The sequence below is a fragment of the Osmerus mordax genome, chromosome 2 (assembly GCF_038355195.1).
Source record: "Osmerus mordax isolate fOsmMor3 chromosome 2, fOsmMor3.pri, whole genome shotgun sequence".
NCBI classification, from domain to species: domain Eukaryota; kingdom Metazoa; phylum Chordata; class Actinopteri; order Osmeriformes; family Osmeridae; genus Osmerus; species Osmerus mordax.
The window spans coordinates 22,092,927-22,110,956 of NC_090051.1; the positions used below are offsets into that span (position 1 = coordinate 22,092,927).

The window sequence follows — 18,030 nt, forward strand, 5'->3', positions numbered from 1 at the left end:
CTGGAATAGTTGTAGCTCAAGAATTTGTTTGTGGACATTTCAAATGGTGGCTTGTGGTTTGTGTAGGACAATGTGTAACCCAAAACACAAAATATATATGGACCAAACCTGTACGCCATAACATTTACTCAACGTCCAAACACGAATCTGCAAAGCCATAACTGTATGATCCATGTGCAGTTTCAGCACTTGAGAACGTACACTATTCCGTTCAGGACACTGCTGGCAGTTTTACTGCTAAGTTTAGTTTCCAGCCTTACCACAGCCTGTTCCATGTGTGGCTGCAACAACTGTACAAAGTCCGTCTTGTAAATTAATGATACTCTTATGAGGATCAAAGACTAGTAGCATGGATGTGCCCAGAATGAAGTATCATAAAACTCAAAATCTGTATATGAAGACTTCAAAGCCACCCTCAGATAAATGTGTTAGGCCTTTGAGTCAATGTGACGTTCTGTACAAGAGTCCCACAGCAGGGGTGTCGATATGGCTTGAATCAGGGTTTGATCTTTACTACACCAGCATGGTAAAATTATGATCAAGGCTTTTATAAAGATGTTGAGAAGAAAGGGAGATGAATACTCCGTTTTTTTCTGTTACGCTCCCTCTCCGGGCGGGAATACGTCCACACCAGGTAGGCGTATGGACACAACAGGCTACCTGGAAAAACAAACTTAGTCATCCTGTATGTGCTATGTGTGTGTATACGCTTAACGGATGACATGTCTGTGCCAAAGCAGGAACATTAATGATGGTTCGTGCTGAAGCCGTCGGAAAATTACGACTTCATTGACTGACTCACGACAAACAACGCCGATTTACTCGAGTAAATACCGTGTATTTTAAACTATTGACTCAAATTATCGTCTTTTCTTAAGGGATTATTACTCAATGTTTGAAATAAGTTCGTTCGGAATCTTTTCCAGACGTGACGATAAGTTGAGCCTGACAGCGTGCTTCCTGCCCCAACGAGCAATACACGGTGTGTAATTCCATGTGTTTATTAGCTTGAGTTGTCCATTACAGGCAGGTGTGAGGGTGAGCGATAAAGTGTATGAAATAGTGTGTGTGTGAGAGCAAATTTGTGTGTTCATTTAAACACTCACTGAACCATCACAGATGGAGGCTTGAAGGACTATCCTCCTCCATCACTGAATCGATGCCAATAGACGCTCTTGAGTAATCAGAGAACCATTACCTCCAACCAACAAGATCTTTACACTTCACTCAAGAGTCGGCATACACAGTAAACAACCCCTTGGTGCACGAGCAAAGACACTAATCACTCGAAGCTTCCAGACTACTGCTACAGCCCAAGAGATGATTTGAGGATTACTGGAGTTTAAAGATACCAAAACGCCCAGAGCATGTTTTGTTTTACGCAAAGTGAAGATTAATCAGTAACAGTTGATAAACCTCTTTTTTATGGATGGATTAACCGCTGCTGGTTTTCAGGAGTTTACTTTCAATACATTTACATTTAGTCATTTAGCAGATGCTCTTATCCAGAGCGACTTACAGTAAGTACAGGGACATTCCCCGAAGCAAGTAGGGTGAAGTGCCTTGCCCAAGGACACAACATCATTTGGCACAGCCGGGAATCGAACTGGCAACCTTCAGATTACTAGCCCGATTCCCTCACCGCTCAGCCATCTGACTCCCACCCCACTCCCAATACATTTAATTCAAGGTAACGCCTTCATAGTACCGTCATAAATGTAACATCCCCTTTTCAGATATGTTCAAGGCAAGCCTGTCAGACTTCGTATTACCCTTGTTGACATAATCCTTTGATGTGAGTGTAGGAGACACGTCGCTTGTGATTTATGACACAAGCTTGACGCAAATCACGCATTCTTCTCATACTTAGGTGATGGATTTCTTTGAAAATATCTCTGGCCTTGGAATTTTTTTTGCAGAATTCTAAGTCCATCGGAAAAAACATTCATAACGTGAGAAGGACAAGCAGAGCAGAAATAAACACAAGCAAGACTTCTCTGTTCTCTGGATTTATTCTAAGTTTCGTGACCCCCCCGAGAGGACCATAAATATTTTACAGAAAGAGAACAGTAGTCTCGTTATTTACAAGATATTATAAATGTCTTACAACTCACAATAAGTGTATTTTTGGGGGATTCTGAGTGCAGGGGGAGTAACAGGGAGAGAGAGAGAAAGATGTAGCAAGCGAGAACAGACATTACTACAATCGTTTACAGTTCTGTAGAGGACAGTCCTCTCCCAGAGGCAGGAGTGTGGTTTGACTGACCGGGTGTGAAGTCCTGTTTTTGCTGTTGTGATCTGGTGGCAGACCACAGAATATCAGGTAGCTATGGAGGAGAGAGGGATGAAGAGGAGGGTGTGCTGAAGGCCGGCAGCAGTGGGGAAAGTTGACATGATCTGAGATGGACAGCACAGTGGGAACACACACACACACACACACACACAAAAACGAATTCCTACCATGCGTTACCTTGTACACAACCAGGTACAAATGACCCCTGGTTTTCCTGCTTGCGTCAACATCAGGTCAGTGATGCAACAAAAGCTCTCAACACAAGTTTAGACCGACACGCCTGCACACAGCGCCTGACACCGGCTAGGGGCAGGGGAGATGAAGAACCAGACGCACGTGGAGGTGCTCACCACAACATCATCTAACATTCAACCGTTTCTAAAAGCTCCAGCACTCGGCCCTTTCAGATCGCGGGAGAGATCAGAACAAACTCAGACGCTGCCCGTATCCAAGCACTATAAAACAACCAGCCAATGAATCACCAGCATCAGTCACTCGTGGACAAGAGCTATCTCGTTAGCGTTGTTCTCCACAGCGCTAACGCCGGCTCTTCTGAGCACTTTCAGCCCCGGAGAAACGACTGGCGAGGGGATCAACACTACCGAGTTGGCGGGGCTTGTCGCTCTGGACGCCCCTGCTCTGCTCCTCAGCAGCCTGCAGGGGCGAGAGGAGGAGGAGAAGGGGAAGAGGAGGAGAAGGGGAGGAGCTCTGTGACAGACCTAGCCTCAGCCTTCTGACCTCCATCTTCCTACAGAGTCAGCAGAGGGCTCTGAGAGAGTTCTGGGGAAAACTGAGTGAGCTATAGTCTGAAGCCAAGAAGACATTCCCAAAAATGTAACCAGGCAGAGCGAGCCTCTATCTCCCTGTTCCAGAGAAGAGCCAGGGGCTGGGGCAGGGGGGGGGATTGTGCGTTTAGACATGGTGCTATGCAATGTGGGGGTGGGTGGAGAGAGACGTGGGTAATGTAGTCTTCCATCTGAGGCCCATCACCCATTTAGAGACTACAACTACTTGAGCTCTGAGTTCCTGTGCGCCTTCCATTTCCCTGGAAACAACACGACAGGGTGAGTAATACTTGGAAGAGTAACGCAGTCACACGGCCAAAAGGAGACCTCACACAAGAGTGTACCAGAGCAGGGGGGAGAAGAAAGGGAAGGATTAGGATAGGACAACTACATACACACACTTACTGTGTGTGTGTGTCTACACACACAGGAGGAAACACATGTAAATGAGCCTGAGCCATGCCACCAGACCAGAGAGAGAAAGAACCAGAAGGAGAGAGAAAGAGGGTAGAGTTTGGGGTGGCGTGGGAGGGTCCAGGGCGAGAGGCGCTCCTTGCCGATGAGGGGCGGGGCATGTCCGGGGTGGCGCTGGGGCCGTCAGGGGGCGGGACTTAGATGGGCAGCTGGAAGGTGATGTCCACTTGAGCCTCCTTAGCCAGCGAGACGATTTCAGAAAGCTTTACAACCTGCAGAACACAAGAGAGAGAGAGAGACAGAGAGAGAGAGACAGAGAGAGAGACAGAAGAAAACACGTCAGAAAAGACACGGTTTTCTCACGTCAGCGAGCAGACAAACACAGTCAACAGAGCTTGCATGGTGGGGTGCTGTAACTGCAATGGACTGCAAACTGGCCTCTAATGGGGAACCTGATGTTTCCAAGCATAGAGCAATGACAGCAGGAGAGAGGGGACATGAAGGGGAAGACTAGACTCTTCTGTCCAGCTGGATGCCGGGAGATTGGAGAGGCCTGCCAGATCATCAGAGCTATTCAAGTCAGGCAGTCACTGTGGGGGGGGGGGGGGGGGTGACTGCAGCGATTAGGCTGTCATAACGCCCTGCCGCCACTAACTGCCTGACACTCAAACCAACCCTTTCACACACACACACACACACATGGCATAAAGACACAGATTTGCTGCTGGTGCAGGTTGTCAGATTTCCACACGCTGTTCAACCTGCGAGGCTGAGTGTCCGTTTAGAGGTTTTTATGAACGTTGCAACTGTTTTGTGCGCTAGTTGAAAACCTTTTCAGAAAGGCGCTGGTGTTGTCATTCGCTTCTCCTCAGCTACACAGCCACTCAACAGTCAGACAGCTATACACAAATATTGTTCAAGCTACTAGCTAGCCAGCTAGTCTAGCTAGGGGTCAAGACTTGATGATGAAAGGCTGGGATGAGGTGATGGTCAGCGCCCCACAAGCACATTTATGACAGAGAGAAACAACACATGGACACATGCTCTGACCCCTACACAAACCTTGCCTGATATTCTCTCTCACATTCAAACACATCATACAGACAACATACCCTCTTGTACCACACACACACACACTCATCATCCAACACAGACCAGACAGGCCTGGAGGGCCAGCTTGCATGTCTGAGCGTGTGCTTGTCTGTGTGTGTGTGTGTGTGCGTCTACATGTGTGTGCGTCTGTGCGTGCATCTGTGTGTTCTCTGCGAGGCCTCGTACCATCTTGGCAGCCTCGTCCAGATCATCGCAGGCTAGGATCTTGAGTGGGCTGGCAGCGATCAGGGCTTTGGCATCGTCCACTCTGGTCCCTGGAAACACACACACACAGCTGACGTCATTCACATGCATTTCATTCAAGGTTGATTTCGCTACGATAGCGTTACTATGTCAGGACATGTCAACTTGATTGTGCAAACTTAGAATGGGGCTCAATGGAGTGGGAATAGCTAAATACATGGTCTTGCTGTAGTTTGGGTCCAATGTTTGGGACTACTACCATGCCATTAGGCAGAGTCACCCGGCCAATAACACTGACAGCATTTTCAGAAACACGGCGCTAGCAAACTCATTGTTTCCTCCGGTACGACGCGCCAAACACACGCTCCTATCTTGAGCCTCGCTTTTGGGGTTTCTGCGCTTTTTACACGCGCAGTAAAAGTTCAAATGTTCTCAACTTTTCAGCTCAAGGCACGTAGTCTCAAAGCTCGTCAATGTCACAGGCTGCGCTGCCTGTGTCTGGGGGCCACCGCAGGGAATTGGGAAACGGTGAGCGGCAAGGAGAGTTGGAACCTGATTCTGACAGTGTGTTCTCTGGCCTTTAAAACCTCTGCCTTCTCTCTCTTCTCTTGCTTCTCTTTCCCAACTCTCTACTCCTCTTTTCCCTCCAAAAAAGGGCTTTGATGTTTTCATGGTGTATAATCTAGTCGTCTCCAGCTAGTGGCTGTCATACAGCGCTTCAATTAAACTCAGTTAAACTCAATCTGTGTTTGACGGTTGAAACCGCAGGCTCAGAATGGCTGCTGGTTGGACAGGAGGACAGTATCGACTGTGTTGGTTCATCTGCCTCCCATGCCATTACTGGGAAAGTGTGTGTATTCATAGCTTGTGTGTGTGTGCGCTCACCTTGTAACCGCACCACGATGGGGATCTTCAGTTCCAGGTCCGTGACGGCCATGATGATACCCTGGGCTATGACATCACACCTCATGATGCCTCCAAAGATGTTAACCATGATGGCCATCACCTGTAACCACATAATGACCATGAAGCATCACCTAAACAACTTAAAAACAGCAACTTTTGGCCGTGATCAGATCCCTAAATGGTGTCCAAAAACCCAGGCAGCCTATAGATGACAACAAGACACATAAAGCCCTCTAATACAGAGGACTTCACGTGTGGACTGGACCCGAGTCCCACTCCCTGGTGGGACTGGACCCGAGTCCCACTCCCTGGTGGGACTGGACCCGAGTCCCACTCCCTGGTGGGACTGGACCCGAGTCCCACTCCCTGGTGGGACTGGACCCGAGTCCCACTCCCTGGTGGGACTGGACCCGAGTCCCACTCCCTGGTGGGACTGGACCCGAGTCCCACTCCCTGGTGTGGACTGGACCCGAGTCCCACTCCCTGGTGGGACTGGACCAGAGTCCCACTCCCTGGTGGGACTGGACCCGAGTCCCACTCCCTGGTGGGACTGGACCCGAGTCCCACTCCCTGGTGTGGACTGGACCCGAGTCCCACTCCCTGGTGGGACTGGACCCGAGTCCCACTCCCTGGTGTGGACTGGACCCGAGTCCCACTCCCTGGTGGGACTGGACCCGAGTCCCACTCCCTGGTGGGACTGGACCCGAGTCCCACTCCCTGGTGGGACTGGACCCGAGTCCCACTCCCTGGTGGGACTGGACCCGAGTCCCACTCCCTGGTGGGACTGGACCCGAGTCCCACTCCCTGGTGGGACTGGACCAGAGTCCCACTCCCTGGTGGGACTGGACCAGAGTCCCACTCCCTGGTGGGACTGGACCCGAGTCCCACTCCCTGGTGGGACTGGACCCGAGTCCCACTCCCTGGTGTGATGCCGGACAGCAGCCGGCTTCATTAGCGCCGCCCTGCTCTCCTGCTGAGAGGGTCGTCCTGTCCGGCCAGGTCCCTCTCCACTCCAGCTCACTGCCTGGACCGCTGTCACAGGGTCACATTTGTCATTAGGAGAGACCATCTGTGTCAGTCACACTGCGGGACAGATGTCTTTGTTGAGCTCTCCCTTTGGGTGTTGTGTTGTCATTTGTTTCTCATTACTGATCGCTTCCGAAAATGTCATGAAGAACAAGTGAGCTCTCTCAAGTTCCCCTCCCCGCCTGTTTCAAGTGTCTTTGATATCAGACCAATGCTGGATCAACAACATAGGACCTCAGACAGAACAAAATGACACTAAAGCCCTGTTGAGGGCGATAGCATCTAAAAAAAACGAACTGAACATGTCCCTCTGCACCATTAGGCTCCAGTAGCCCCCTTTAAAATAGAAATGTTATTTGACTGCATGGTTTCTACAGTGTTTATCAGTGAAGGTAGAAGTGGGAAGGCTCATTTTGTCTGAAGCAGGTATCCCATAAAGCCTGTGTCTTCGTGTAATGAGAAAAATACTGTGAGTTGTCGTTAGATTCGATTTTTTGTCACTAGGGAAGGTGAACAGTCGCCAAGTCCTGTTTGCGTTTCTTGGAGCGGCGTGAAAACATTATTATTCCAAACATTCTAACCCCAACTGCCAACAGCAGAATGTTTGGTGTTTGCTGGTCGTTGTCGGGGCCCCTCACCTTCCTGTCCGAGGTGATGAGCTTGAAGGCCTCGGTCACCTGGTGGGCCGTGGCTCCGCCCCCCACGTCCAGGAAGTTAGCGGGTGTGCCGCCATGCAGCTTGATGATGTCCATGGTGGCCATGGCCAGACCCGCCCCGTTCACTACACACACACGCCCAAAAACAGTTGAGAATAGGGCAAAACTCAAATATATATGTAAAACAGTATGTACATCTCTGTCTGTGTGTGCACGCGTGTGTATGATCGGCCGTACATGGCAGGTGTGTGTGTGTGTGTGCGTGCGGGAGGGAGGGGCGCTCCTCACCCAGACAACCGATGGTTCCGTCCAGGCCGATGTAGTTGAGGTCAGCCTTGGCTGCCTGCTGGTCGCGGGGGTCCTCCTGTGTCCAGTCCCGCATGTCGAACACCTTCTTCTGCCGGTACGCTGCGTTCGAGTCAAAGTTGATCTTGGCATCCATGCACATCACTGTGGAAAAAAACAGGTTGCCATGGGGACGACGGAAACAACGAACCGCAGATCACGGCGATGGGTCGAATGAGATGGTCATGTGATGAATGACTCATGCTCTCTTCTGACGTCTCACAGCATGTCTGCTAGTGGCCTGTGGTGTTCTGTGGTGTTCTGTGGTGTTCTGCGGTCCATACAGAAGGTTGTCGTGGAGATCAAACAGACCACAGATACCTTCAGCTGTGTGTGATCAGCATTGGCCAGAAATACTGTCACTCAACCCCATTCACTCACGGGATTGGACCGTTGTGCTAAACATTTTAATACCTCTTCATAAGCACTTACTGTACAAGCACGTCTATATTAGGGCCTCTTGTGACCCATTTGAACCACTTTAACCGGCCATATATAACAAAGATGATGTATGCACAAGACCACTACGAGAGTCGCACTCTAATGATCAATTAGAACAATTCTGAGATTTTCTCTGTGGGGGAGTGGAGGGGGGACTAGGAGTGTGTTAGTAAGGGGGCGGGGGGACGGTGAGGGTGAGTCATCGATGGCTGGGACCACAGGCTGGGATGCTGCACAGAAGCAGATAATGGACAGAAGGGATAATGACTGAGTCATGGCCTCCAACGTCACTCTGCACACTGGGCCAGCAGGCTCTGCCAGGGCTTGACTACCTGCTACTTTTACATTTAGTCATTTAGCAGACACTCTTATCCAGAGCGACTTACAGTAAGTACAGGGACATTCCCCCTGAGGCAAGTAGGGTGAAGTGCCTTGCCCAAGGACACAACGTCATTTTGGCACGGACCGGAATTGATCTGGCAACCTTCAGATTACTAGCCCAGTTCCCTAACCGCTCAGCCACCTGACTCCTGCTAGGAGCGTGTGTGTGTGTGTGTGAGTGAGAGTGTATCCAGGTAACAGGAGGTGGAGGCAGGGGAGAAAGAGACTGACAGCAGACTGACCTGGACACGGCCTATCCACATTACTTTATGTGAACGTGACATTGTGACCGTTCTAGATCTTACCGCCCTAGTGAAGGTCACGTTCACCTTTTTACAGGGACACTGTGGTGAATGTACAACATGCGTGACAGTGTGTGGGTGTGTGAGAGTGTGTGTGTGTGTGCATGCGTGACTGCATGTGTGTGTGTGTACCAATGCCAGATGAGTCCTCCACCATAGGGTTGATCTCCAGCATGGAGGCGTCGTACTTCATGAAGACGTTGTACAGCTTGATCATGCTCTCTGCAGCCTCGTTGATCAGGGCTGGGGGGAAGCCCATCTTCGTGGCAACCTGGACGCGCACGCGCAGATACACGCACACACACACACACATTTAAAAGTTATTTAAGAATTTGGTCAACAGACCAAAATTGTATTTATTTCAAGTGTTAATTAAAAGGCTATTGAGTGCTTTTGTGCAGAGCTTTTCCAGACGCATGCTGAGCAGTAACACACTGGCAGAGAGCAGTAACACACTGGCAGAGAGCAGTAACACACTGGCAGAGAGCAGTAACACACTGGCAGAGAGCAGTAACACACTGGCAGAGAGCAGTAACACACTGGCAGAGAGCAGTAACACACTGGCAGAGAGCAGTAACACACTGGCAGAGAGCAGTAACACACTGTCAGAGAGCAGTAACACACTGTCAGAGAGCAGTAACACACTGGCAGAGAGCAGTAACACACTGGCAGAGAGCAGTAACACACTGGCAGAGAGCAGTAACACACACTGGCAGAGAGCAGTAACACACTGGCAGAGAGCAGTAACACACTGTCAGAGAGCAGTAACACACTGTCAGAGAGCAGTAACACATGCTGAGCAGTAACACACTGGCAGAGAGCAGTAACACACTGGCAGAGAGCAGTAACACACTGGCAGAGAGCAGTAACACACACTGGCAGAGAGCAGTAACACACACTGGCAGAGAGCAGTAACACACTGGCAGAGAGCAGTAACACACTGGCAGAGAGCAGTAACACACTGGCAGAGAGCAGTAACACACTGGCAGAGAGCAGTAACACACACACTGGCAGAGAGCAGTAACACACTGGCAGAGAGCAGTAACACACTGGTAGAGAGCAGTAACACACTGGCAGAGAGCAGTAACACACTGGCAGAGGGCAGTAACACACTGGCAGAGAGCAGTAACACACTGGCAGAGGGCAGTAACACACACTGGCAGAGAGCAGTAACACACTGGCAGAGAGCAGTAACACACTGGCAGAGGGCAGTAACACACACTGGCAGAGAGCAGTAACACACTGGCAGAGGGCAGTAACACACACTGGCAGAGAGCAGTAACACACTGGCAGAGAGCAGTAACACACTGGCAGAGGGCAGTAACACACTGGCAGAGAGCAGTAACACACTGGCAGAGGGCAGTAACACACACTGGCAGAGAGCAGTAACACACTGGCAGAGAGCAGTAACACACTGGCAGAGGGCAGTAACACACACTGGCAGAGAGCAGTAACACACTGGCAGAGGGCAGTAACACACACTGGCAGAGAGCAGTAACACACTGGCAGAGAGTTGGAGACGGATGATGACTTCATCCTTTCACTACGGTGCTTCTTTCATCTACAATCAATCAAGCATTTCTCCCAACACTGTGTTTGAAAAGCAGTTTAAAGTGTATCCTTAGTTTGTGTTGCTGTTCACGTATTTACTGAAGGCAATAGAGAAGCTAAGGCAAGGAGACAGACAGGGTGACAGGGTGACTTTGTGACCGAAGAACACTCTGTACGTGCCACCGCATGTCGAGCGAGAAGCACTGAAACACACATTGCAAAACAGGACAATGCGTGTGGTGTGTGTGTGCGCGCGTGTGTGCGCGTGTGTGTGCGTGTGTGTGTGTGCGCATGTGTGTGTGCGCGTGTGTATTTGGGGAGGGGGAGAGATATAAAGAGCAGGAAGTGATGTGATGGGAGGATGTGTGTTTGGGTGTGGTTACCGTGACAGCCTGCTCCATCTTGATGCCCTCCAGGATGTCAATGGGCTCCTTGACGATGGCGTCAGGGTTCTCTGCTGCCACATCCTCGATGTTCACGCCCCCCTGAGAGCTGCCAATCAGCACTGGGCCCTGCGGGAGAGGGGAGGGGCTAAACATGAGCACGCCTTAAAAAGATACGCATTTATACGCTTTGAGGGAGAACACTGAAGTCCAAGAGGAATCCCTTTGAACGCAAGAAACCAATACTCTGTACCACTACGCCATCTAGTGGCCAAAGCCACCTTTGACAAACTAGGTGCAGGACTAGCCGATGTCATTGGTCAAGGACTTCCTGGTTATGACTGGAGGACAGTGACTGGTGGGCTGTAGTCACCTGACCAGTGAGAGGCTCACCTGGAAGGACCTCTCCATGGTGATGGCAAAGTAGTACTCCCTGCGCGGGTAGCGACGCTCGCAGATGAACACCTGGTTACAGATACGACCCTGCTCTCCCGTCTGCTTGGTGTACAGCTTACGACCAATCATCTGAGAGGAGATGTCCCTCGCCTCCTCTGGCCTGGAGAAGGAGGGAGAGGAGGGAGGATGGAGAGGAGGAGGAGGGAGGAGGAATGGGGAGAAAGTGAGAGGGGTAGAGGAGGAGAGAGAAAAGAGGGGAGGGGGAGGGAGGATGGATACAGGAGGGGTAGGGATAGGGAGAAAGAGTGAGAGGAGAGAGAAAAGGGAGAGGGATAGTGAAATGAGCCCAAAGGAAATGAGCATTGTGTTAAGAATGAATGTCTAAACTATTTATTTTATTATAATACTCCAAAAGTGGAGTAAGTTTAGAGAGAAGATACTGGAACACGTACGAGTAGACAATCTTCACTCCTCCCTTGAGCCCGCCCTCAAACGTGCCTTTCCCGCGCCCGCCCGCCAGCACCTGAGCCTTCACCACCAGGTCCTTGGAGGCTACGGGACAAACACACGGCATTGACATGTCAACACACGCACAGCAGGGGGGAATAACAGAACAAAGGCTGGATCCTGGTGTACGGTACTGCCAAATACACACCCAGACGCACAGGGTGTGTTTTCACTGTACTGCAGATACTCTGTACCCCTCTTAAATGAGTGACACGTTGAAAGATATCAAGTTAATATGTATCCACATTACCACCAAGAAAGGCTGAACATTCTCCAGACAGTGACGGTATGGAGAACTGAGAGTTTCTTCAACATCATGTCCAAGCACGTGTTTTTCTAGAAAGGAACTTGTATCGGCTCACAGGAGGAGCGACTGTTTCAATAAGCTCAGATGTGTTTGGATAGAAAGGAAAACCCCACAGACATAGATTCAGGAAGTGGTCCAAACTGAACTCAATCATGGCAAAAAATAATAAGCAAAAACATTGACATTGAGATACAATATTTTACAAATAATAGACAGTGTTTCCCCTACCATTATATTAGGGGGGCACCCCCTGCCCCCCCCTGGAAGGTCAAGTAAAAAAAAACAACAACAAAAAAACACATTCTTTTTTAATATAGCACCAGATCACAAAATAAGTCATTTAAGGTTACCTTTCTTATAAAAGTGGTCTATAGCTTGCTCTTTTATTAAACAAACTAAATTGCCTTATGTTATAGGTAAGAATAATAAATGTTGTTTCTAAAGAGAATTATCTCCTTCAAAAAGCTGATGATTATGCTTGCTAACTATCTCTTAGGCTGTCATCTCCACCATGACAAGTCTGTGTGACATGATCCCACTGAAGCCCTGAGGCTATGTTTAGAATGCAGTGTGTGTGTGTGTGTGTGTGTGTGTGTGTGTGTGTGTGTGTGTGTGTGTGTGTGTGTGTGTGTGTGTGTGTGTGTGTGTTCAGCATCGATGCCAGCAAGCTATTAAAAACTCTAGACAAGGGTCATTCTAAATTAGAAGTTTTGCACTTCTCAGATTTCCAAAAGAAATGTGTCTTGCAAAGAGTCTGTAACAAAAGCTGTGATTATGGATGACAGAGGCCTTCAAAGAGGCCTTAAAGCTGAATAGACCTTAAAGCTGAATAGACCGTTTCTCACTTTAGACTACTCCTAAAATCAACCTGGTACTAAGAGCAAAGAAAGGATTTTTGGCAGCTTTATCAAAAACAGAAGAAGCCAGTTACTTTCCCTGGGGTACATTGAGGAATTTTAAGAAAAGCATTAAGGAAGTTCATCTGTTACTCTAAATGTCAAACAGACCTGCCAGAGAGACTGAACAGCCCCTAAACCAACACTCATGTAAAGACCCGTTAGAGACCCATCAGAGACCTGTTTCCAACCATATTCGGTCCAAATGTCAGTGGAGGTTTCGGTCTCCTGTACAAAAGACAGGTTGCTGCTGTGCTACAAGACTGCAGCAGGGCAGATCTGAGCAGAAATCCTGAAACACTCTCCAGAACCAACCCCACTCCAGCACATCCACCTTCCCATCACACGTCCCCTCAGACACGACATCCTCACAGAACCCCCCGGCACTACTGGATGTCCTGTGGCACTTGTCTCGTCACACCCATTTTTTGTACAGTTACATGTTGTTGTTTAGCTCCACGCAGTGGTCGTAGTTGTCTAGGGGATGTTTTCTGTAGCGTCGTGGTCCTGGGTGAACGCTCTTTAGTTTCACTGCGTGCTACCAGCATGTGATTGAAACGACAATAAACGCCCACTGGAGCTTAGATCTTACCGATCTGCTTGGCCACAGAGTAGGCCTCGTCAGAGGAGCTGGCCACCAGGCCTGCTGGAACCGCGATGCCAGCCTCCTTCAGCAGGCCGATGCTCATGTACTCGTGCAGGGAGAGGTTCCTCTGCTGCTGCTGCAGGTAGGAGGGCTGGGCTTGGGCTCCATGGGCCCCAAACACACCAGAGGACCCCCCCAGCACCTGGAGCAGAGGGGGGGGACGAGGGAGAGGGGACAAAATAGGAGTCGTTGAATACAAAAAAACTAAGGCACATCAATGCAGCCTGGCTGTTAAAGAGAGCAAGGACACATACGTGTGAGTACAAGTGAAGGCGCGAGGGGCCACCACGCTCGCACACAGACAAGGGTAAGAGAGGGTAAGCGCCAGAATTAGAACATCCAGCTAAAAACACTGAATATACTGAGAAATGTGACTGGGTGTTTGTTGATACCTGACAGGTACAATTGTAAGTGGCATCAGCTCTGTTTTCAGCATTGAGTCATATGGGGCACCTACACCCATTTGGGAAGTTCTATCCGAGTGCAAGTGTGACAGATGCGATGGTGAATTTAGGCTGTTTCCTCCTATGCCCCTGGCCTGTGACGTTGCTAACGGCAGCTGTTGGAGGTCAATCCGTAGACGGCTGGCTATTTCTCTAAGCACTCTTCATCTACCTTACAAAGACGGAACACAAATAAACGCCACATCTGTATCTAATTTAGGTTTATAGTGAATATATAGCCACCATTTTTCAATAATCAAGCGAGTCTGTCTATCATACGCGGCAATGTTAGCTAGATAGCTTGTTTTAGCTTGCAAGCTAATGCATTAGCCGCAGTCAGGCCATTTCAATACAAACACTGCGATAGTGCGAGGATGGGCTAATGTCAAATATGACCCTGTCGCTGTCCGGGGATTTCTTGGTTACTGTGTTACTATACTGGCATGATATTAGCATAAATCGGTAGCTGAAGTCTTCCTCTATTGCTCGTCAAACACCTACCTTGGATGCGGAGTTTATTGTTGTCCTGGTCCCACAATTTCTCAGTCTTGCCGACAATCGGCCGCAAATCAGGGACGTCGCCATGTTTCCCCTCACAAGCACAAGATACTTTAACGCATGCGTAGTGACCTACAAAGCCTGATGCCCCTTGCACAGCCATTGCGCATTATCCGTTCCTTACAGTTTGAAAACAACAGGGGTGGCTGACTATTAATACTTGACAAGCAAGACGTTATCCTTCAATGTAACTGAACCAACACACACAAATATACTTTCAAAACTGATATTTATTTACATCGAGGGTGGGAAAACTTCCTTATGTACAAATCTATTTACATTCCAAAAAACCTGACAAGTACTCATGTAGTCTTAGTAACCTGATGAATCAAAGTACGGGAGTCATACATAATGAGAAAAATACAAAACGTGGAAAATGAATCCTAAACAATGGAGATGCTTTAACAAATATCAAAAGATTTACAACAAAGGTTTAAATCTGCAATTAACCCTTGCTAAATCAAAACACTTTGTGAAATCTCTGGTAGGGAACAGTTCAATGGGAGGTTGTAAAGTGGTAATACTTGTGTGCTTGTATTACAAACATTCCCTTAACTGGTCCAGCCTTTACGATGGTTTGAGGGCAGCCCTGAACAATAAGAGTGAGACATTTGACTATTACAGACATTCAATGAACTAGTCAAGTCCACACCAAAGACCCAGACATGGATTAAACGTAGTCATTGACTAAACACTTATCAATCGATTGTTTTTTTCCTTATAGTTTGGGACTGGGTCTTAACCCATGTCTAAGGAAAATGGCTGAATATGTCGAGTGAAGGACAGGAGCTTGGTGGGTAGGACTGAAACACGGGGAAGAGCAGTACCCACAAACAGCAGGCCACCACAGTATGCATGCTACTGAGGGCCAGCTCATCAGTGTGGCTTTTATAAAAGATCTGTTGGATGTGAAGATCTCAGGGCTCTCTGAGGTACTTGGGGTGCACTGGTTGGTGGCCAACTTTGTGCGCGCACACACACACACACACACACACACAAAGATAAAAGCCTGCACACAAATCACACACGAGCCCACACATACACACATGTACACACACACACACATACTAACACACCCATGCATACACCCACACACACACACACTCAGTCGGAGTCGCTGCTGCTGCTGGATGAGTCTGTGGACATGGCCTCCACATCATCCTCGTTCTCCTTGTTGTGCCCCGGAGGTTCCAGCCCAAAGTCGTTACCATGGTGAGGGGGGAGCAGGCCCACGGAGACATCGCTGGACTGCCAGGGGTACTGGGGGGTCAGCACATCTGGAGAGAGGGGAGGAAACGAGTGGTGGAGCTCAGTGGTTAGAGCACAATAGCTCAAGATATCGCAGGTTCAAATCCCCCCTGCATTGCTCTAAATGAAAGCGTCTCCTAAATTAACGCATTGCAAGTTATTACATCATTAAATGTATACCAGTGAAACTGTATTCTGTTGAATGAACAGTTCTGACTTGAGGATACCCACACCTGTCTAGACGTGTGCATTATGGGATGTTCTAAAATATATCTAGAGTGGGCCGGAGAAAAGAATAAGTCAACTGTCGTACCGGGTAATCTCCCAGCAGCCAGTGCATCTCCTGGGAGGTGTCCGTTCACGCCATTGGTCGGCAGGTTGCTCATGTGACCCAGCATGCCGCTGCGCATCTCCAGGTCAGTGGGGTAGGGTCTCCGTGGGTCGCCTGGGAAACAAACACACAACACCCCGAGGCGTTACGGATCACAACAGAACCAGCATAGAACACTCCACTGGTCAACGATGATTCTACATTATCATTCCTATTTGAGGAATGAGGAAAAACTGCAATACTGAGATGAGAAATATGCTACTTGAACGGTAATCCAAAATTCCTGTTATAGTAGTATCGGGTCATACTACTACTAAGGGGGTACAGACATGGCTGGTAAAAAGCAAAGCGGATACCTGGTACCCAGTTGAGGGGGGCACACACTGCATTGCTGGCGCTGATCCTGTGGGCATACTTGATGATCTCCTCTGATGAAATACTCCCTGAAAAACAGCAGCCATTTAAAATGAATATCAACAAGTTAGCTACAGATACATCAGCCTGTTAACTGTTTTTTTTTTTGCTTCATTGCTGTAAACCACATCAGTGTGCATCATGCTCACCTTTTCTGGCTCTGTCGATGGATTTGAGCTTTTCCTTTGCCTGGTACACAGCCGTAGCCTGAAGGGACAAAGAAAGGATTATTCGTTCCTGACTGGCATCGTGCCACCTCACAAGTCTGTTTATCTCCAGTAACTTTCAATTCACCATATCAAGGTCTGGAATGCACTAATTCTGTATATTTTGCATTGATCAACAAAGTGCTTAACTCTATTGTATTACTGGCTGTTACATACTTGGGACATACTTCCGGTAACTACAAACATTCTCAGGTGTGATTGCCTCCATCTTCAATCTTCTACCTTAGAATCCTTCCAGTTAAGAGTTTACACGCATTACTCTCTCAGTCACACCCACCAGTATGTGTTCTGCCTCCTTCAGCTGTTTTTGAAGCTGCTGAATGTCGCTGTCTCTCTTCTCCACCTCCTTCTCCAGGATCTGCATCTCCTGGTGCACCTTCCCCTGCTCCTGCGCCACCAGCATCAGCTCCTGGAACTCCTTATCTCTCTGGACAAGCAACTCAAGAATCTGGGATCAAAAACAAGCATGGACTGTTACAAACATAGACTTGGGAGTGTGGTATAGACATCGTGTTAACTTCTGCCTTACATTGGCGTTCGTTTACACCAGAATGACATTCAAGCATTCAGAAACATGTGCATATGAAAGGGGGGGGGGGGGAATAGGAAACCTCTCCTAGAAAAAAGGGTACATTTCCACAAATGTTGAGAATTTATGGTTGGATAGTGCAAGGAGGTAACAGGTCATGGCTGTCTTACCTGTGTGTCATCGCTTGACTGAGGAAGTTTTTGGCTCCTTGACAATGCCAGCATTTCTATCAATTCCCTGAAATGGGTGAAGATAGTTTAGTGTGTATAAAGATTATCGCACACTCGCAAAAAAACATTTAAATTACTTTTGGGTTCGTTTCATGTAACTTTATTTTAAGTGTGTTAAATAATTTGTACAATCATTTTGACCAGTTAATTTAGATGACAGCTTGACTGACTTGTACGGTATGTAGGCTTTTACTATAGCGGGAGTGACTGGTGTGAACACATTTTTAAACAAATAAACGGAATCGCTGCCTTAAATAAACAAACAACAAGAGAAAATAGTAGACCATTACCTGGATAACACTTCTAGATCATCCAAAACAGATAAGAGCCGTTCTTTAGTTGATTTGTCGGCCACCGCCATGGCTGTTTCTTCCCTACTGCGCAGAACAGGAAATTAAGGAGCTTAAAAGAACCAATGACAAATAATTGCAGTAGCGACGCCTGCTGGATAGGAATAGTAGCCTACTCGCAAGACCAATTCATTATGAAAGTAAAATTATCATAAACTAGTTTCAAAAC

At 48.4% G+C, this 18,030-nt stretch overlaps 2 protein-coding genes across 2 annotated transcripts; both read right to left on the reverse strand.

The window, feature by feature from the left end:
* Nucleotides 1-1,993: 1,993 nt before the first annotated feature.
* Nucleotides 1,994-14,571, reverse strand: sucla2 (succinate-CoA ligase ADP-forming subunit beta). Its single transcript, XM_067227553.1, has 11 exons — nucleotides 14,476-14,571; nucleotides 13,478-13,673; nucleotides 11,628-11,727; nucleotides 11,173-11,335; nucleotides 10,780-10,908; nucleotides 8,978-9,116; nucleotides 7,665-7,826; nucleotides 7,359-7,501; nucleotides 5,674-5,794; nucleotides 4,771-4,859; nucleotides 1,994-3,764 (listed from the first exon to the last, which is right to left on the reverse strand). Exons 1-11 carry the CDS (start codon nucleotides 14,557-14,559, stop codon nucleotides 3,690-3,692), a joined length of 1,401 nt encoding a protein of 466 aa, XP_067083654.1. The 5' UTR covers nucleotides 14,560-14,571; the 3' UTR covers nucleotides 1,994-3,689.
* Nucleotides 14,572-15,519: 948 nt separating this feature from the next.
* On the reverse strand, nucleotides 15,520-17,878 carry med4 (mediator complex subunit 4). The gene is made up of 7 exons (XM_067258299.1): nucleotides 17,802-17,878; nucleotides 17,452-17,518; nucleotides 17,030-17,200; nucleotides 16,675-16,732; nucleotides 16,468-16,554; nucleotides 16,094-16,225; nucleotides 15,520-15,809 (listed from the first exon to the last, which is right to left on the reverse strand). Exons 1-7 carry the CDS (start codon nucleotides 17,870-17,872, stop codon nucleotides 15,637-15,639), a joined length of 759 nt encoding a protein of 252 aa, XP_067114400.1. The 5' UTR covers nucleotides 17,873-17,878; the 3' UTR covers nucleotides 15,520-15,636.
* Nucleotides 17,879-18,030: the final 152 nt, after the last annotated feature.

Coding starts and splice junctions, on each gene's coding strand:
- sucla2 (XM_067227553.1), bottom strand. CDS start 14,559: ATGGCGACGTCCCTGATTTGCGGCCGATTGTCGGCAAGACTGAGAAAT. Junction 11,728..13,477: donor CTCTGTGGCCAAGCAGATCG/GTAAGATCTAAG, acceptor TTTGTCCCGTAG/CCTCCAAGGACCTGGTGGTG. Junction 7,827..8,977: donor GGAGGACTCATCTGGCATTG/GTACACACACAC, acceptor TTTTTTCCACAG/TGATGTGCATGGATGCCAAG.
- med4 (XM_067258299.1), bottom strand. CDS start 17,872: ATGGCGGTGGCCGACAAATCAACTAAAGAACGGCTCTTATCTGTTTTG. Junction 17,519..17,801: donor GATCTAGAAGTGTTATCCAG/GTAATGGTCTAC, acceptor CACCCATTTCAG/GGAATTGATAGAAATGCTGG. Junction 16,555..16,674: donor CATCGACAGAGCCAGAAAAG/GTGAGCATGATG, acceptor GCTGTTTTTCAG/GGAGTATTTCATCAGAGGAG.